The sequence below is a fragment of the Coloeus monedula genome, assembly GCF_965178545.1.
Source record: "Coloeus monedula genome assembly, chromosome: 8".
NCBI classification, from domain to species: Eukaryota; Metazoa; Chordata; class Aves; order Passeriformes; family Corvidae; genus Coloeus; species Coloeus monedula.
Genome location: NC_138788.1, coordinates 9573096 through 9587422, shown reverse-complemented (window position 1 = coordinate 9587422; position 14327 = coordinate 9573096). Strand labels below are relative to the sequence as shown.

Genomic DNA, 14327 nt, shown 5'->3' with positions numbered 1-14327 from the left:
ACTGAATACATTAATGGACTTGCACTACAAGCATGGGTTCAGTGTAGGTGAGGAGTAAAGTAAATAGGGAGAACAGAACAGTGAAGGAGAGTGGCTTCTAATTTCATCCTTCACCTATTCATCTATTACTTTCATGAGGTTTTTGATCACATGGGGAAGAAGCTCGATTTCTGCTTATGTAGCCCAGTGTCACATTGATGTAAATGCCACAAAGATAATGTAGCCCTAAAACCTCAGGTGAACACATAGCAACCTCTGATCAAGAAAGCTGATCTCTAATGATAACAGAGCAATCTAAGAGCATACATTATGTAGATTGCCATTTAGTGTTCCTTTACTAAACCAAAGAAAAACACCAGGCTTATCTGAAAACTAGTAAGACAAAAGAAACCAGGAGAAGCTTTTACAAATTCCATGGTGATTTTAACTCATTTAGGCAGAAGGCCACAACATACTTGTCCTTCTGAAACCAGAAAATCTCTCACTAATGATATGCAGAGACCCTACCTTACCAGTACTTCAAAATAAGCTAACCTTCAACATACTGGCTTTCAAGTGAAAAAACCAGAAGAGATGAAGTAGAACAGGTAAGTTAGACATTATCTTGCCAACATTGACAAGATTAGACAATAAATAATAATCACGAAGAACTTGACCCAGTGTTTTCAAAAATTGTTCAAGTGTGTTCAAGAAGGGACAATTTAATTAAAACAGAAAACATTTCTTTTTCTGACCTATTGTCACATCTGAGATTCCTCTGGGATGAGCTATACAACAGTGATTTTGTGCTGGATCTCTACATCCAGAGGGCACCTTGAACAATCTTGAGGCCTGTGAAAGATGACCAAGAAAAGATATCAGATATACATCTTTACATCCAGCATAACCAGCGATTTTTTTTCCCCCCAGGAAATCCATAATGTGTTGAAAAATACCAGCCAATGTACCCCTGGACTTTTCTGATAAACAACACCAATTTCAATTGCACCAACAAACTTGAATGGCAATTCTTAATGCTTTGTATCGGGGCTTCACCCACCAACATATTTCACAGAAGATTTAAACATTCAAACATATTTTAACAATTTTGATTTCCATAAGCAGTCTTCCAAAGTAAAAAAGGTTAAAGTTGGTTTTGCTAATAGAAAGGCAAACAAAAGCACTACAGGAGACTAGTATTCTCTAGTTCATAAGAGCTCCAATGTTTGTTATTTAAACAATACACACTACGTTTATGTCAACAACTTCTGATTGTCAATTGAGTATTAAACCAAGAAAAAACCGGTTTGCAGCCTCTGATGCTGTGATTCCAGGCTGGAAAGTTCTTGGGTATAATTTTCAGCCAGACAGCCAAGGACACCAGGAGTTGCAAAAACCATCCATTTCAATTGTAAATGTTACTTTCAAACAATTCTTATTTCACTCCTGGCAAACCACTTTCTACTATCTGTTATTTGCTATGCTCACTGAAGTAGACAGCAATTTTCTAAACATAATTTCCAGGAAATAAACTGACAGAAGTACTTTCTTTCCTTCCTAACCTTATTTAAGAGAACAAAGGTGGCATGCTCACAGGGCATCTGGGGAAGTTTTTATGCCTGTATATCTGTCAGCTTTCCCAACTAGCTTTTTCATCAGCTAATTTCAAACACATTTAACAGAGAGATGAGAATCCCAAATATTTCAGGATTGGGTAACTATATCAGGCCCTCTTTGTCTTTTAAATTAGAAATTAGGAAATACCAATCAAAAGCTAAAGATTACGAAACAAACCAGCTACTTAAACAAATTCTCACTGATACAGGAACTGAGAAAGGAGAAGCCTTCACACTGACCCACAAAAGCCTCTATCATGAAGGGCCACATTGAGGGAAAGGTCACTGCAGATTAATTTGTTACTCACTTCAGAAAGCTTTGGGTCAGACCTGCAGGCTCCAGAGGGAGTTACTTTTTGTCCTATCCATCTGATAACCAGAAGTGGCATGACACTTCTTCCTATAAGTGTTATTAAGAAGCATATTTAATATTTATCAATTAGATTATCTGGCAATACTCATTAGCAATATATTGATAGTAACAGTACTGAAACATGGCACTGAGAATTCTATAGACTATCTATCTATAGACTGCCTGACCAAGAGATGGGGGCATCAGCTCCAGTATACATGAAGAGCTTTTTATATCTGCTCTGTCACAGAGCTGAAGCAACCAGTTGGCAACATCAGTCATTATGCACAGCAACTATATAAACAGATGGAGACAGAAGGTCTTTAAAGCTAATAAACGTAAGCACCACCACTTTTCATGGCAATTAAGTATATTTACTCATGAGTTAGCTACCAGAATTTATTCAATATTTTGATTTCTGCAGCAGAGTTATTAACAAGTTAAAAGCTCAGAAAACTGCTCTGAGCCACTTATTGAGGGTTTTTCCAAATACTTTTCACTTAAGAATTAGGAATCCCTGTCAAATTCACATCCTAAACAATGGGCTAACAGATCAATTGCCAGAATTTTGAAATAAGAATGCTATCTTGTTGCAGAAGTCCTGGAAAAGTAAAAAAAAAATAAAAAGAGCAAATGCTGTATCAACATTACCTCCCATTACTCTGAAGACTGAATGCTGGTACATTTTCCTGCAGATAAAGAAACTGCCATCTCTATTTCCACATCCCATGCCAAAACCAATTATACATGAAGATTTTACTTTAAACCATTGGGAAGGCAGAAAATAAACCCTATGAAACTCAATAATATCTCAAGCTAAACATATGGAAAATAATTAGATTGCTATTTGGTAGTATTTTGGTACAGTATCCCACAATATGCAGGCAGCTCCCATACAGGAGGATTTCTCAGAAGTCCTGCACACTTGCTGCTCACGTGCACAGTCTCCATTTAACACAAACACACAGGATTGCAGCCAAGAGGTGTGTGAACAGTACTACACTTAACATTCCTGTCAGATTCATATCCTCCTAGTCACCCAGAAAATATTATCCAACTGTCCAGAGATCTGTTGACTCAGAGGCTGAACGGTTTCTGCAGCAGTTTGGGGTAGGAAAATAACCCCAGCTCTCACTTATTTAGTTACACTACCAAGGTCTACATAAAGCACTACAGCATAATATTTAAGTCCAAGAAAAATGAGCATTTTTTTGCAATTTCTGGTGAAATGAGGAAGGGAAACATAGATGCTCATATAGGCAATTCAAAGGCAAACAACTTGCTTCAATTTTTATTTGGAATTTATCTCCATCATTCTTTACGCAAAGGGTAAGTAAGAACTGTCAAGTGCTTCACATGGTGTGGCTCACAGCTTAAAATGAAATTTGCTGAAACAACTGTAATTCCATTTGCGGATTATTTCAAAAGCAATTGTCTTCCCAGAAGACAGCTTACCACAGAAAGGAACTGGTGCTCTGTACACATCAGCTTTCCTCCTGAGTGTGCTGTCTAATGGATGCTCAGACTCTGCACTGGAGGCAACCCCAGGGTTACCCCGGATTTGAAGGGCTCAGTCAGACAAGGGCAGAGTTATCCAGAGCCCTGGGAGGATCCCTGATTTGCAGCTTCTCTGCTCATTCTCATCTGCTTTGGTGAGCTGGTTACAAGACCAGGATGCAAGCTGGGAATGGCTATCCTAGTTTCTGAGGGAATTCAGCATCAGAACACCTTGGGAATGTTTTAGCCAAATCGACAAACTTTGAGAGGTAACACTAAGCTGGACCTAAACTATCTCTTAATTTCAATACAAGCATGTCTTCCATTTATGATACCACTATTAACGATGTTAAGACATAGGAAAAAGATTATCCTAATCATCTACGTATTCCCAAATAGCTAGTACTTCAAAAAATATAATGGATTAAAGCAAGAAGTATTTGATTGTCTTAGATCCCTTTTTTCAATAAAACTTTAAAATCTGATACATAGAAAATCATTCCAATTGCTATGAAATTGATAATATATACCTTAAAACAGTAGATTGCTTTAGGAAGGCACAATACAGTGTTTATTATAGCTCTTGTCTATAATAAAAATGATCTGTTAAAATTTATATACGTTTTAGAAGCACCTTAGGAAATTAAATCAAGTTGCTTGTCTCCCTCAGTTATACTTCACAGATTTTAAATAGAAACTGATACCTATCATGTACACACAGTTGAAAATGACTTTGCTGCAAAGTCCCTGAATCATACAGCCCCTACCACACAGGTATTGAGTTCTCTCTATATAGCTCTCTCTTCAGATGCAGCCCTAAGACCAACACTCGGCATGAAATTAATGAAGTTAGTGAAACTTCTGGTTGTGAAGACAAAAAGTTATCTTTTAATCCACCCAAATGACTTTTTTTCACTGACCCTACTCAAATGTGAATCTTCTGATGGCAGCCCACATGCTATATGAGAGTAAAGAAGAAACAGTTCCTCTTTTATTATTGCAATTTCCACTTTCATGCCTGCTAGAACTCATTCTAAAGCATGCCATTTTTAATTTCCTCTGGCAAACTGATTTTGATTCAACTGCTCACTGCTTAGCATGTAAGAATACTGGAATGGGGGACACAGATAGGGTCATTATTCTTGCCTCCAGAAGGGACTTGAATCAAATAGAAATATGGTACAGACCTGCTGAGTTTGATAAACTGCCTGTAAACTGTACACATGACTTCATTCATAAAAATGTGCAAAATAAAACTCCCTAGTTATCTTCTCTCTTACAATATTTAAAGACTAAGAAATTTAACATACTGATTTAGTTATTCTCAGCATTCAACATGCAGCTTGTTGAATATTTTGTTGAAATCCAGTCTTGTTTAGAAGGGAGGGTAGGTATGGTACTGCCATTACTTCGAATACAACTGTGTGACTGAGCCCCTGGAGAGATCCACGTGGTTCTCACATTGTCATGTCCCAGGCTCAGTCTCAAAGACATCCACAAACATGTGCTACAAACATAGCCTGACACTGCAAGCAGCTGATAATTAAGTGTACTCATAAATCAGAGAGAACACAGCTGAAAGCAGGACAGGAGCTAAGCACATTAACCTTAACTCTGAGTCGACATTACTGAGCTAACTGGCTAATGACATTCCTTATTTAGCCTTTGTGTTTGTGAAACAGTACTCTAACCTACAGAAAAAGGTGGAAATAATTACCTGATAAGGACTAATTGCCACAATACCTCTCACCACCTTCTTTCCTACGCGTTTACAAAATTTAAGAATTTGTACAGAAATTGAGCTCTAGCTAATGAGAACCTGCAGATGACAAATCAAGTAGTAGCTCAAGGCTAATTCAACCACTGAGAACACTACAGTTCTGTGAACTGACAATTAACACCAAAATAGAAGTTTTCCATAAACCACCTAGAGTATGGACAGAAAACCAAATCAGTAAGCTTGTTTCTGAAGCTCTGTGTCAACATCCAAAGAAACAGACTGGCCTAAGAACCAGCTCCTTTCTTGCTTTTTTTTTTTCCATATCACTATCAAGGATCTTTGTTCTCTAGACTACAATTATAAACCATCCTCATTACAGATAAAAACCAGCCTTATTAGTGGTCCTTAAGAGAATGTCTTCAGAATCTTAGGACAGAGAGCAACATTAAATCAATATAAAAACTGAGAATCACTTGCCTGAAAAGTTTATGGGAGTTAAAGAATCTGTGACTAATCTCCCTGCTGACAAATACACAGAGAAGTTAAATTACTTTCCCACAAGTCTTGTAGCACAGCTCTTGGATGCCCATAGTGGTTAGAAAGATTTCCATAGCGATAAAGCAACTTCCTGGATATTTCTGGCTTAAGGGCATTGGTCTCCCACAAGCCTATAACAAAAAAACCCCACTGTATTTTTCAATTAGCAGCCCAAACTGACAGAAGATGAACAAGCCACTTAATTATTCTGAAATGAACCTGGTCCAATAGTACAAGACAATCTCTCCCATGCTCTGAAAGCAGATCTTACACAGTTTAAAGCAATATTCTTAGACATGTAGTCAGATGCCTGAGCTGCATAAAAAACACGGAGTTGAGTGGACCAAGACCCAGCAAGAGGAAAAACAGCAGAGTAGACAGGGCAGATAAATGTCAAGGTCTTTTCCAACCTCAGTGATTCCACGGTTCTATGAAAGCAGCTATGTTAACAGCTTTACTCGAAGCCTCTGTCCCCTCTCGGCAGGGCAGTCACTTAAACACACATGGAAAAGCTGAGCTCTGCCAACAGGCTCCTTTTCCTGTGAGTGCTAAACGCTGCGTGTGTGAGCACGCCCTCACTTGCACTGTACTTGCGCTAAGAGACGCCTCGTTTATCACGCGGCTGAAGGGCGGCATATGAAGGCTACTTGCCCCGGGTTCTTCACGGGCCGACGCGCACCCAGCCAGCGCGGGGCCGCGCGGCCGGGCCCGGCCCTGTGGCAGCGGCCGCACTCACGGCGGGGCGGGCAGCGGGCACTGCCTCACGAACGGGAAGGGGAACGGGAACGGGAAGGAGATGGGGAAGGGGAAGGGGCGGCGCGGCGGGCCCGCACTGCGCAGGCTCGGCCCAGCCCGACCCCGCCCCGTCCGCCGCGCCCCCTCCCCGTCCGCGAATCCCGCCGGGGGCGGTGTGGGGCGCGGGGCGCAGGCGCGCTCAGGAGGCGCGGAGAGCTCCCGCCCCCCGCGCCCCGCGGGCCCGCGCCGCCCCTCCTGCAGCCCGGGTTTAAAGGCGGCGGCGGCGGCGCCCGGCGCCTCCTGTGACAGCGGCAGCGCCGCTCCGATCCTCGCTTCTGGCGGCCGCCGCCATGTACCGCTACTTGGGGGAGCTGCTGGCGTCCCGCCTGGCTGCCGGCTCCGTGCTGGCGGGCGCGGAGCCGGGCGGGCCGGCAGCGGCCGGGGGGGCAGTGGTGGCGGCGGCGGCATGGGGCGGGGGCCGGTGCCCGCGGCGGCACTACTGCGAGGCGGCGAAGAAGGAGGACGACCCCAACTTCTTCAAGATGGTGGAGGGGTTCTTCGATCGCGGCGCCAGCATCGTGGAGGACAAGCTGGTGGAGGGGCTGCGCACCCGCGAGAGCATGGAGGAGCGGCGCCACCGCGTCCGCGGCATCCTCCGCATCATCAAGCCCTGCAACCATGTGCTCAGCGTCTCCTTCCCCATCAAGCGCGACAACGGCGAGTGGGAAGTGATCGAGGGCTACCGGGCGCAGCACAGCCAGCACCGCACGCCCTGCAAGGGAGGTGAGACCCGCCGCCTCCCCGGGCCCGCGGAGGGCCGCCCCGCCCCGCCGTGCTCCGGCCAGCCGCCCCTGCCCTGCCGGCCCTGTCCCGCCGCGCCCGCTGCCCGCCCGGCCAGCGAGGGCAGGCGGCTGCTTCCCTCTGCCACCCGCGGTATCCGATACCCGAGGCAAGGCAGGCGCAGGGCGGTTCCTCCGCAGCCCTTCAGCGCTCCGCTGTCCCGGCCCCGCGGGTGATCCCCGGGCCAGCCCCGGTGCCGGCTGTCACGGCTGCCGGTCGGGCCTTCGCCGCACCCACCGCTAGTCTGGCCCTAGGAACGGCGAGGCGAGCCCCCGCCTAATTTTAGCTCGGTGTGACTCAGACCAGATAGTGTTTGTAGGGAAACGTGGGAGCATCATGCTGGAAGTGCCTGCTCGAGTCGAGAGCTGGAGGAGCCACTGTCCCTTTACACTCAGCCTGCTGTGTTCGCGAAACCCTAATGCTCACACAGAAAATATCCGTACAGAAAAAATAACAAGTGTTAGTAACAAGTTAACTGTGTATCCAGTTACCGGCTGGATACATAGGAAGACAAAAGTGATTTTTCTAGAAGTAGCTGGCTCAGCATAGGTGAGCCCAACGACATGCCAAGGGACCGAGAGGGTGATTCCCACTGGAGCTGAGCAGAGCTGAGCTCTCGTGGGATTGGCCGTGATCTCAGAGGAATCAGACCCCTTTTTAGTCTGGGATAGATGGCATTTCCTTGAAAAACAAATACAGATGTCCTTCAGCATAACTTACTCAAGAGCTCTGATCTTTGTGGATATTTAAATATTGGAAACCATTTCAGGTGTGTGACTCAAACCAGAGCTTCTGTAGTCTGTAAACACGTTTTTTCAGAGTAAACCAGCTTTATGGTAAATAATGACGGTTACAGAAAGCAAGCGATTTCTTATAAATGAGGTCCTCTAACTTCAAGACTAGATTAAGAAGGGTGTTCTTAGGTAAATGTATTTGTAACAATCAGTTCAGCTGGTGTATATATATGACATAAGGATTTCTCTCTGCAGCACAAATAGTCTGTCCTGTTAATGTGATTCCTAACATTCCAAAATCAAATATGTATTGAGTGTCCTGTGACATGCTAAATTCTTACCCAAAAGAGGCTAACTCAGCTTTTGGTTGTTTACTTGAAGCAAGAGTTAGCATCAGACTTAGCTGTAGCTGAAGTTGGGTGTGGCTGAAGTTTACTCTGGGTAAAGCTACTCTTCTATGCCATTGCTATAATTTCTTTTATAATACTGGTGAATATCACACCGCTGTTGTATCAGTGCTCCAGTTAAGTTACTCTTTGCTGCTGCTTACTGTTTGCTGTACAGCCTGTGTTACTCTTAAGATCCTGCTTGCATAATAAAATGCAGTCCAGTGACAAATGAAGTAATAAAATAGCATTAAATATGATAGCTTCTAATATTTCACATTAGTATTTCTCACAAGTGAAGGAACTAATGTTTACACAACAAATAATTATAAGATGCACTGTACAGGAACAAAACCCACCAATTGGGTGATTGGACACCTCCTGTTCTGATACCTATATTTCTAAATCCTCACCAGAATTTCTTGATTTTTGGTGGCATTTGTTATGCCTGTCTGCACTCACACTGAAGCAAACACTGGAGCACTTATAGAAAGCTACAACTGCAGATTCTAAGACAATTGAAAATGACAGCTGAAGAAAGTAGGAGGTCTCAGTAGTTTGTCCCTTTCTTCATGTGCTGCTCCTCACCCCCTCTGAATTTAGGGAAGAAATTGCAAATGGTATTTCCTTTCCATTCTTCAGCACAGAGATCATTAATGCATTTCACCTTCTAATGCTCTCTAAGAATTTGCTCACTATCAGATGACAGATCTGGATTTGCAGTAAATTTAAATGGGATGCATGGTAAGAGTAGATTAATTGCTTGAAACCTGCTATGAAAAAGGTGTGAGGAAGTAGAACATTTCTACTTTAATGGCAAAGGAGTGGTAAAGATATTTCTGCATTTATAGTACATTTGATCCACCCAAAATGCACCAACAACTTGAGCTATTGTGTAAAAGAGATTTTAAAACTAGAATCTTAGTACAATCCCACAGGGATAAAAGCACAGAGTCCAATGAAATACAACTCTGAATTCCATGTAACAGTATGAAATAGGGAAACTTGCTGAAGTGAGTGTCCCACACACTGTGGACCCCAGAGTCCAATGCAAGTAATTCACACCATCTAGAAGCAGCAAGGGACATAGGCTCACCTTTTAAAAGAAGGGGTGAGTTGACAAGTGGAAGGCTTGCAAAGACATTAGGAGGAACCAAATCTTTTCACATGCAGAACTGTGGCCTTTAACTTTGCACTTCCTGAAAAGTAAAATTTAGTAAAACAGGGTTACCCATTCTGCTTTTTTTTTTTTTTTTGGAGTGTGTGTGTATATTTGGTACTAAGAAAGAAAAAGAAATGGTGTTTAGTTACTGCTAGGTGATTGCTAGCAAGTAGGGATGCTTTGTCAAGTCTGTCATTCTTTCAAGGAGCATTGTGCTTTAAAAGCTCATCTCTTACATTTCTTGAGGTTTACATAAACTGAAGGATAAGAGATGCTGTTTAGAGAGTATTAAATACTGTTCTGTATGCAGATTAGACAAATGGTCAAAGTACACTTTAAGATTCAAGTATGAAATGTAGGAGTATAAAAGTTTTTAGGTCTTTTAAAGGCTGTCCTCCTTCAATTGTTTCTAATTTTTTTCAGTACATTCATACCATAATACTACATTAGCAATTGAGTGTTACTTCTGTATGCCTTTCTGTTTATAAGGGCCTTTACAGATTTAACCATGAACTAATGAAGAATTTGTACTGTAAATCAAATTTTAAAATCTTGATTGAAATGCCCTAAACTTGGAGGCAGCTGAATTACTCAAAGAAAGAGAGTCTAAATAAACATTTTAATTATATATACTTTAGCGGCACCTTCTTATTTCTACTAAATGTTTGTAGTTAACAGTATAACATTTAGATGATGTTCCTTCTGTCAGAGATATCTTCGAATTCTTTGCTTGCTCATTCTCTTCTGGAGAATCCTCAATCCCTGTTTAGTGGTCCAGCCCAAATCTGGAAACTGTGAGACTCTAAATGCAAGGTTTACCTTTATAAATCTCACACGTGCATGCAAATGATACCTGCTGGTACAGACCAGCAGTTCCTTGACTAGTACTTCTGTACCTCTTCTGTGCTGCCTTCTCTTTTGCCTGCAGAGTAGAAATACCTCAGTAGGGTGAATGCCGTGAGAGGACTGCTTTGAAAATACAGGTCTTGAGTGGATGGTTGGCTGTGGCCTGATACAGCTGCATGAGGGCAAATCCAGGATCAGTCTTACACATTTTGTATATAGGCAAACTTCTACACCTTGGTGGGAAACTCGACTGTGATATTTCTATTCAAGAAGTACAATGCTCTTAACACCCTAGTTCTAGCAATCAAGAGCATTGTTAATAAAAATAGGAGGTTATTTAAAGGCTTGTCCTACTTTCCTCTCTCCCCCCAAAGCACATGTAAGAACACAAGTCAGCTTGGTTGTGTTGGACATAGCTGTCACTACATGGTAGTGCAGGTGATTCTTCATTGGGTGAAGAAAAGTGCTTTTCTGGAAAAGAGGCATAAGGTACTGAAACATGCTTTCTTTTCAGTTTACAACTTTTGGGGATTTTCCACCTTATTGAAAGAACCCAGAAATAACACTTCTTGTAGGATCTTGTAGTGCTTACCTAGTTGTTGTAGAAGTTAATCCTTAATTCTGCTTCGGGAGTTGCAAACCTTTGCAAATTGAGAAGGCGGTGATTCTTTTTCTGAGTGATGCTTCTCTGCTGTACTTTAGGAATCTTTACAGAACAGTCATGAATATCCCCATTTACGTGGTAGGTCTTGCAGTATGTCCAGCATGCAAATCGAGGTTTTAAGGACTCCATTTTCTACAATGTAAGTGTTTGCTAAAAAGGAAAAATCATTTAGATGCCTCCTCATCCCATTGAGAATGTGGAATAAGCAGTCTTCTTGTGTGTTGGAGCTCAGGTTGCTTCTCTCCAAACGTAGTATTTATACAACTGGACTGATGCTGCCTGGTAGCTGAAGTAATGCTGTGGGTCACATCACTCTTTCCTTTGCTGATGTGGTGACTTGCATGCTAGTGGTCAGCACTAACAGGAAACCACAGCTGTTCTTGTTCACTGCACTGACAGCTGCCTAAAGAAGTAAAACAAACCAAATAGGATACAGGAAATGAGATGTCTGAATACAGATGACTTTGTTGGAAAGTACTCTGGCAGTTCCTACTTAAAATAATAAACCTTTCTAGATAATTTCATCAGGTTCTGTGAAAGGTGTATAACTGGTTAAGCTGCTTTTTATGTGGTTGCTGATGGCTATTTATCGTTAATTGGTCACTTTCAGAAAACAAAATAAACTTACTGAATTCTTACCTGCTTAGTAGTATGAAAGTGATTCCATCTTTGTTAGGCAGCATTTACTATGGGAATAGTGCTGTTAAATGGTTTTAAAACTTTTTCAAGCCTTTCCATGTTAACCAGCTGTCGAACAGGTCTGTTATAAATGAAACCAAATGAATCAGAGCTGGAAACAGCCTAACTTGTGTTTGTACTTACCCAAATTGTTGTAACCAAGTCTCGGCTGCTTCCTCAGTTCAGAAAGGCTTTAAAACAGTCTTTAGTTCTGGACTAGATTTAGTATAACTTTTGCTTACAGAGGAATTTTGAAAAGCTTTGTCAAACACTACTTCAAAGTTCACTCTTTTATGTAAAGACAGATGAGTCTTTCTTTATTTGTTCCGTTGTCTTGGAGGTGAATGAATCTGATTTCCTGTGTGGTGCTGCCTTGGCTGGTTAGTGGAAGGAGCTGTTCTGCACTACACAGCTTTCCTGTTGTCTGGTCTTAGGTGCTTTTATTCTGCCTGTCAGGATTTATCCTTCTCACTTGGCTCAAGAGTTCATATTAATGAGTTTCTTACTGCATAAGGTTGACTTTTATTCATGCCACACTTGCTGCAGTTTTCCCATTGCAGAGGTCTAAGGTTGTCACTGATCTCAGTGCCCAGTCATAAAACACCCTCTGTTGCAGACATTATCTTGTTTAAAATAGTGTACGTACATGATGATGGAAACCTTACTTGCAAAATAAAAACCTGTACATGGCAGGAGTTGGATCAGTACAACCCCATGTGCTGTCTCAACATTATTTATTCATTTTCTGAGATGGTAAGTAAGGAGTAGTGCTGTAAGGTATCTTCAATTCAGCAGAGCTGTTTATCTTGGGTTGAATTAGTGGCTTTGCTTTTTAAAAGCCATGTATGGGTGAAAGTTAAGAGGTTGTGTCTTTGACCCAGGAGTCTGTCAGAGTAAGACATGGAAATGTACCCTATGGACCATGCAACAGATGGAACTATAACATGGACCATCTGTAACCTGAAATAAACCTTGGAAACTGATCTAACTCCAAAGGAGTGTGAGAGGTTTATGGGGGCAAAAAAAAGGTAATTAGCTTAATTGTGATAACACTTGCAGTGTTATAGCTAAAGCTTATACGACTGCCTTATTTTCGTAGAATCATTAAGACTGGAAAAGGCCTCTAAGATTGAGTCCAACCTCTGACCAAGTTTTGTAGGTTTCTGTTCTCTTATTGTAGCTTATCTAACTTTACAATTAGTGCAACAGTGGATATACATTTAAATTGCAAATTTAAAAAAATAAAGGAATGGGTGTCCTGTCTTTTACTGTCTTTTAATAAGCTAATTGCGATGTGAGCCGTGTCAGGTTTTTGTTTTTACCTCTGGTACTCTTGTAGGAGGCTATGCCTTGCTCTTTTTGCTGTGAATCTTTTTAGTCTAAGCTTTTTCATATAATCAGCTCATACCATTGGTGCAGTAGCCAGCTCTGTCCTTGATCTTAAATAGTTGTTTTCCCTTTGCCACTGTTGGCTCCTTGTCTATTTATAGAGAGATCATACTTCTCTCAGCATTGGGCTTTCTGCATAAGCACGTGTTGGGGGGCGGTGAGGAGAGGAATCTCCTCTGTGATAGTCTCCCTCCTGTTCTCTGGGTGATCCTAGCAAGCACTTTTTTGTTGCATGTATTGCAACAGCTCCATCTTGTCAGGAATTAGACTCTTAAGAAGAGCATGGAATTTGCCTGCCTCATGTCAGCACTGTGGCGGCTTATTGTTTTGTAGCTCCTATGGCATTTGGACCAGCCAGGGCCAACTTGTGTGTTATTTCCACCCTCTGCACACACCCCCCTCTGCACATAGTAATAATATCTGTGTGGAAGCAGTTTACTCTATCTCCCTGTTTCTGTCCTTGTTGCTACAGTCTTGAGTGCACTTTAATGAGTGACCTAATCCTTTAGGTGGGGGCTGAGGTAGTTTTATAGGTGAGAGACTTTATTTCATAGCCATGTTCTAACTGCATAAATTCATGTCCTATTTGCTTGCCTGGTAGTGTGCTAACTTTGCTGTATTCATACTTAAAACACTAAGTCTTATTAATGCACCAGAGATAATTTTTGAATAGAGAATATTCTTGGCTTTTCTCAGCATGGATTAAAATAAACATATATGTTTCTGCATGTTTCAAGTGCAGCTTATTAAAAACATACAATAAGTGGTATACTGAAGTACTCTGCCTGGCTGAGTACCTTGTGGTCATTTTATACATACTGGTACTTAAAGCAGCATGGTGGGATGTCTCTATAGGGGAATGTCTGTCCTGCCCCAGCTTTATAGCTGGCTAGTGCTGTGTAGGAAGAGATAAATATTTTTATCTCCTCTCTTGGCAGTTAGTGAATTGAATTTAGGAATTAGTAGTTCTTGTTGCTGATTGGTGTATGGTGTTCTTGTTTTCCAGTACTGAATTACTCATCTTGGTTTATTAGGTTTATCTGGAATTTCCTTGTCTTCGGTAGTTACAAATTGGTCACTGTGCTGTTTACCACACTTTCCCAATGGTTAAATAAGGCTCAGCATTCTCCTTCTAGGGAAGGCTGGATTGTTTTTCTGAATCTAGAAAAATGTATGTGTTCTGAAAGAATCT

At 41.9% G+C, this 14327-nt stretch overlaps 2 protein-coding genes across 5 annotated transcripts in view; one reads left to right on the top strand and one right to left on the bottom strand.

Annotated features, from left to right (window-relative positions):
* SHLD2 (shieldin complex subunit 2) overlaps positions 1-6215 on the bottom strand; it is a 28501-nt gene extending 22286 nt beyond the window's left edge. For 3 of the 4 annotated variants that reach the window (XM_082286565.1, XM_082286567.1, XM_082286568.1), the window contains exons 1-3: positions 6112-6215; positions 1904-1995; positions 735-831 (exon numbers count right to left, since the gene is read on the bottom strand). The gene's annotated coding sequence lies outside the window, so the exon portion shown is untranslated. Of the gene's footprint in view, positions 1-734; positions 832-1903; positions 1996-4754; positions 4838-6111 lie in introns of those variants that run through there. The other variant, XM_082286566.1, reaches the window with a different exon arrangement.
* Positions 6216-6647: 432 nt separating this feature from the next.
* Positions 6648-14327, top strand: part of GLUD1 (glutamate dehydrogenase 1) — a 29420-nt gene continuing 21740 nt past the window's right edge. The window contains exon 1 of the mRNA XM_082285663.1: positions 6648-7219. Within this exon, the coding sequence (XP_082141789.1) occupies positions 6787-7219 (433 nt within the window). The 5' untranslated portion in view covers positions 6648-6786. The remainder of the gene's footprint in view (positions 7220-14327) is intronic.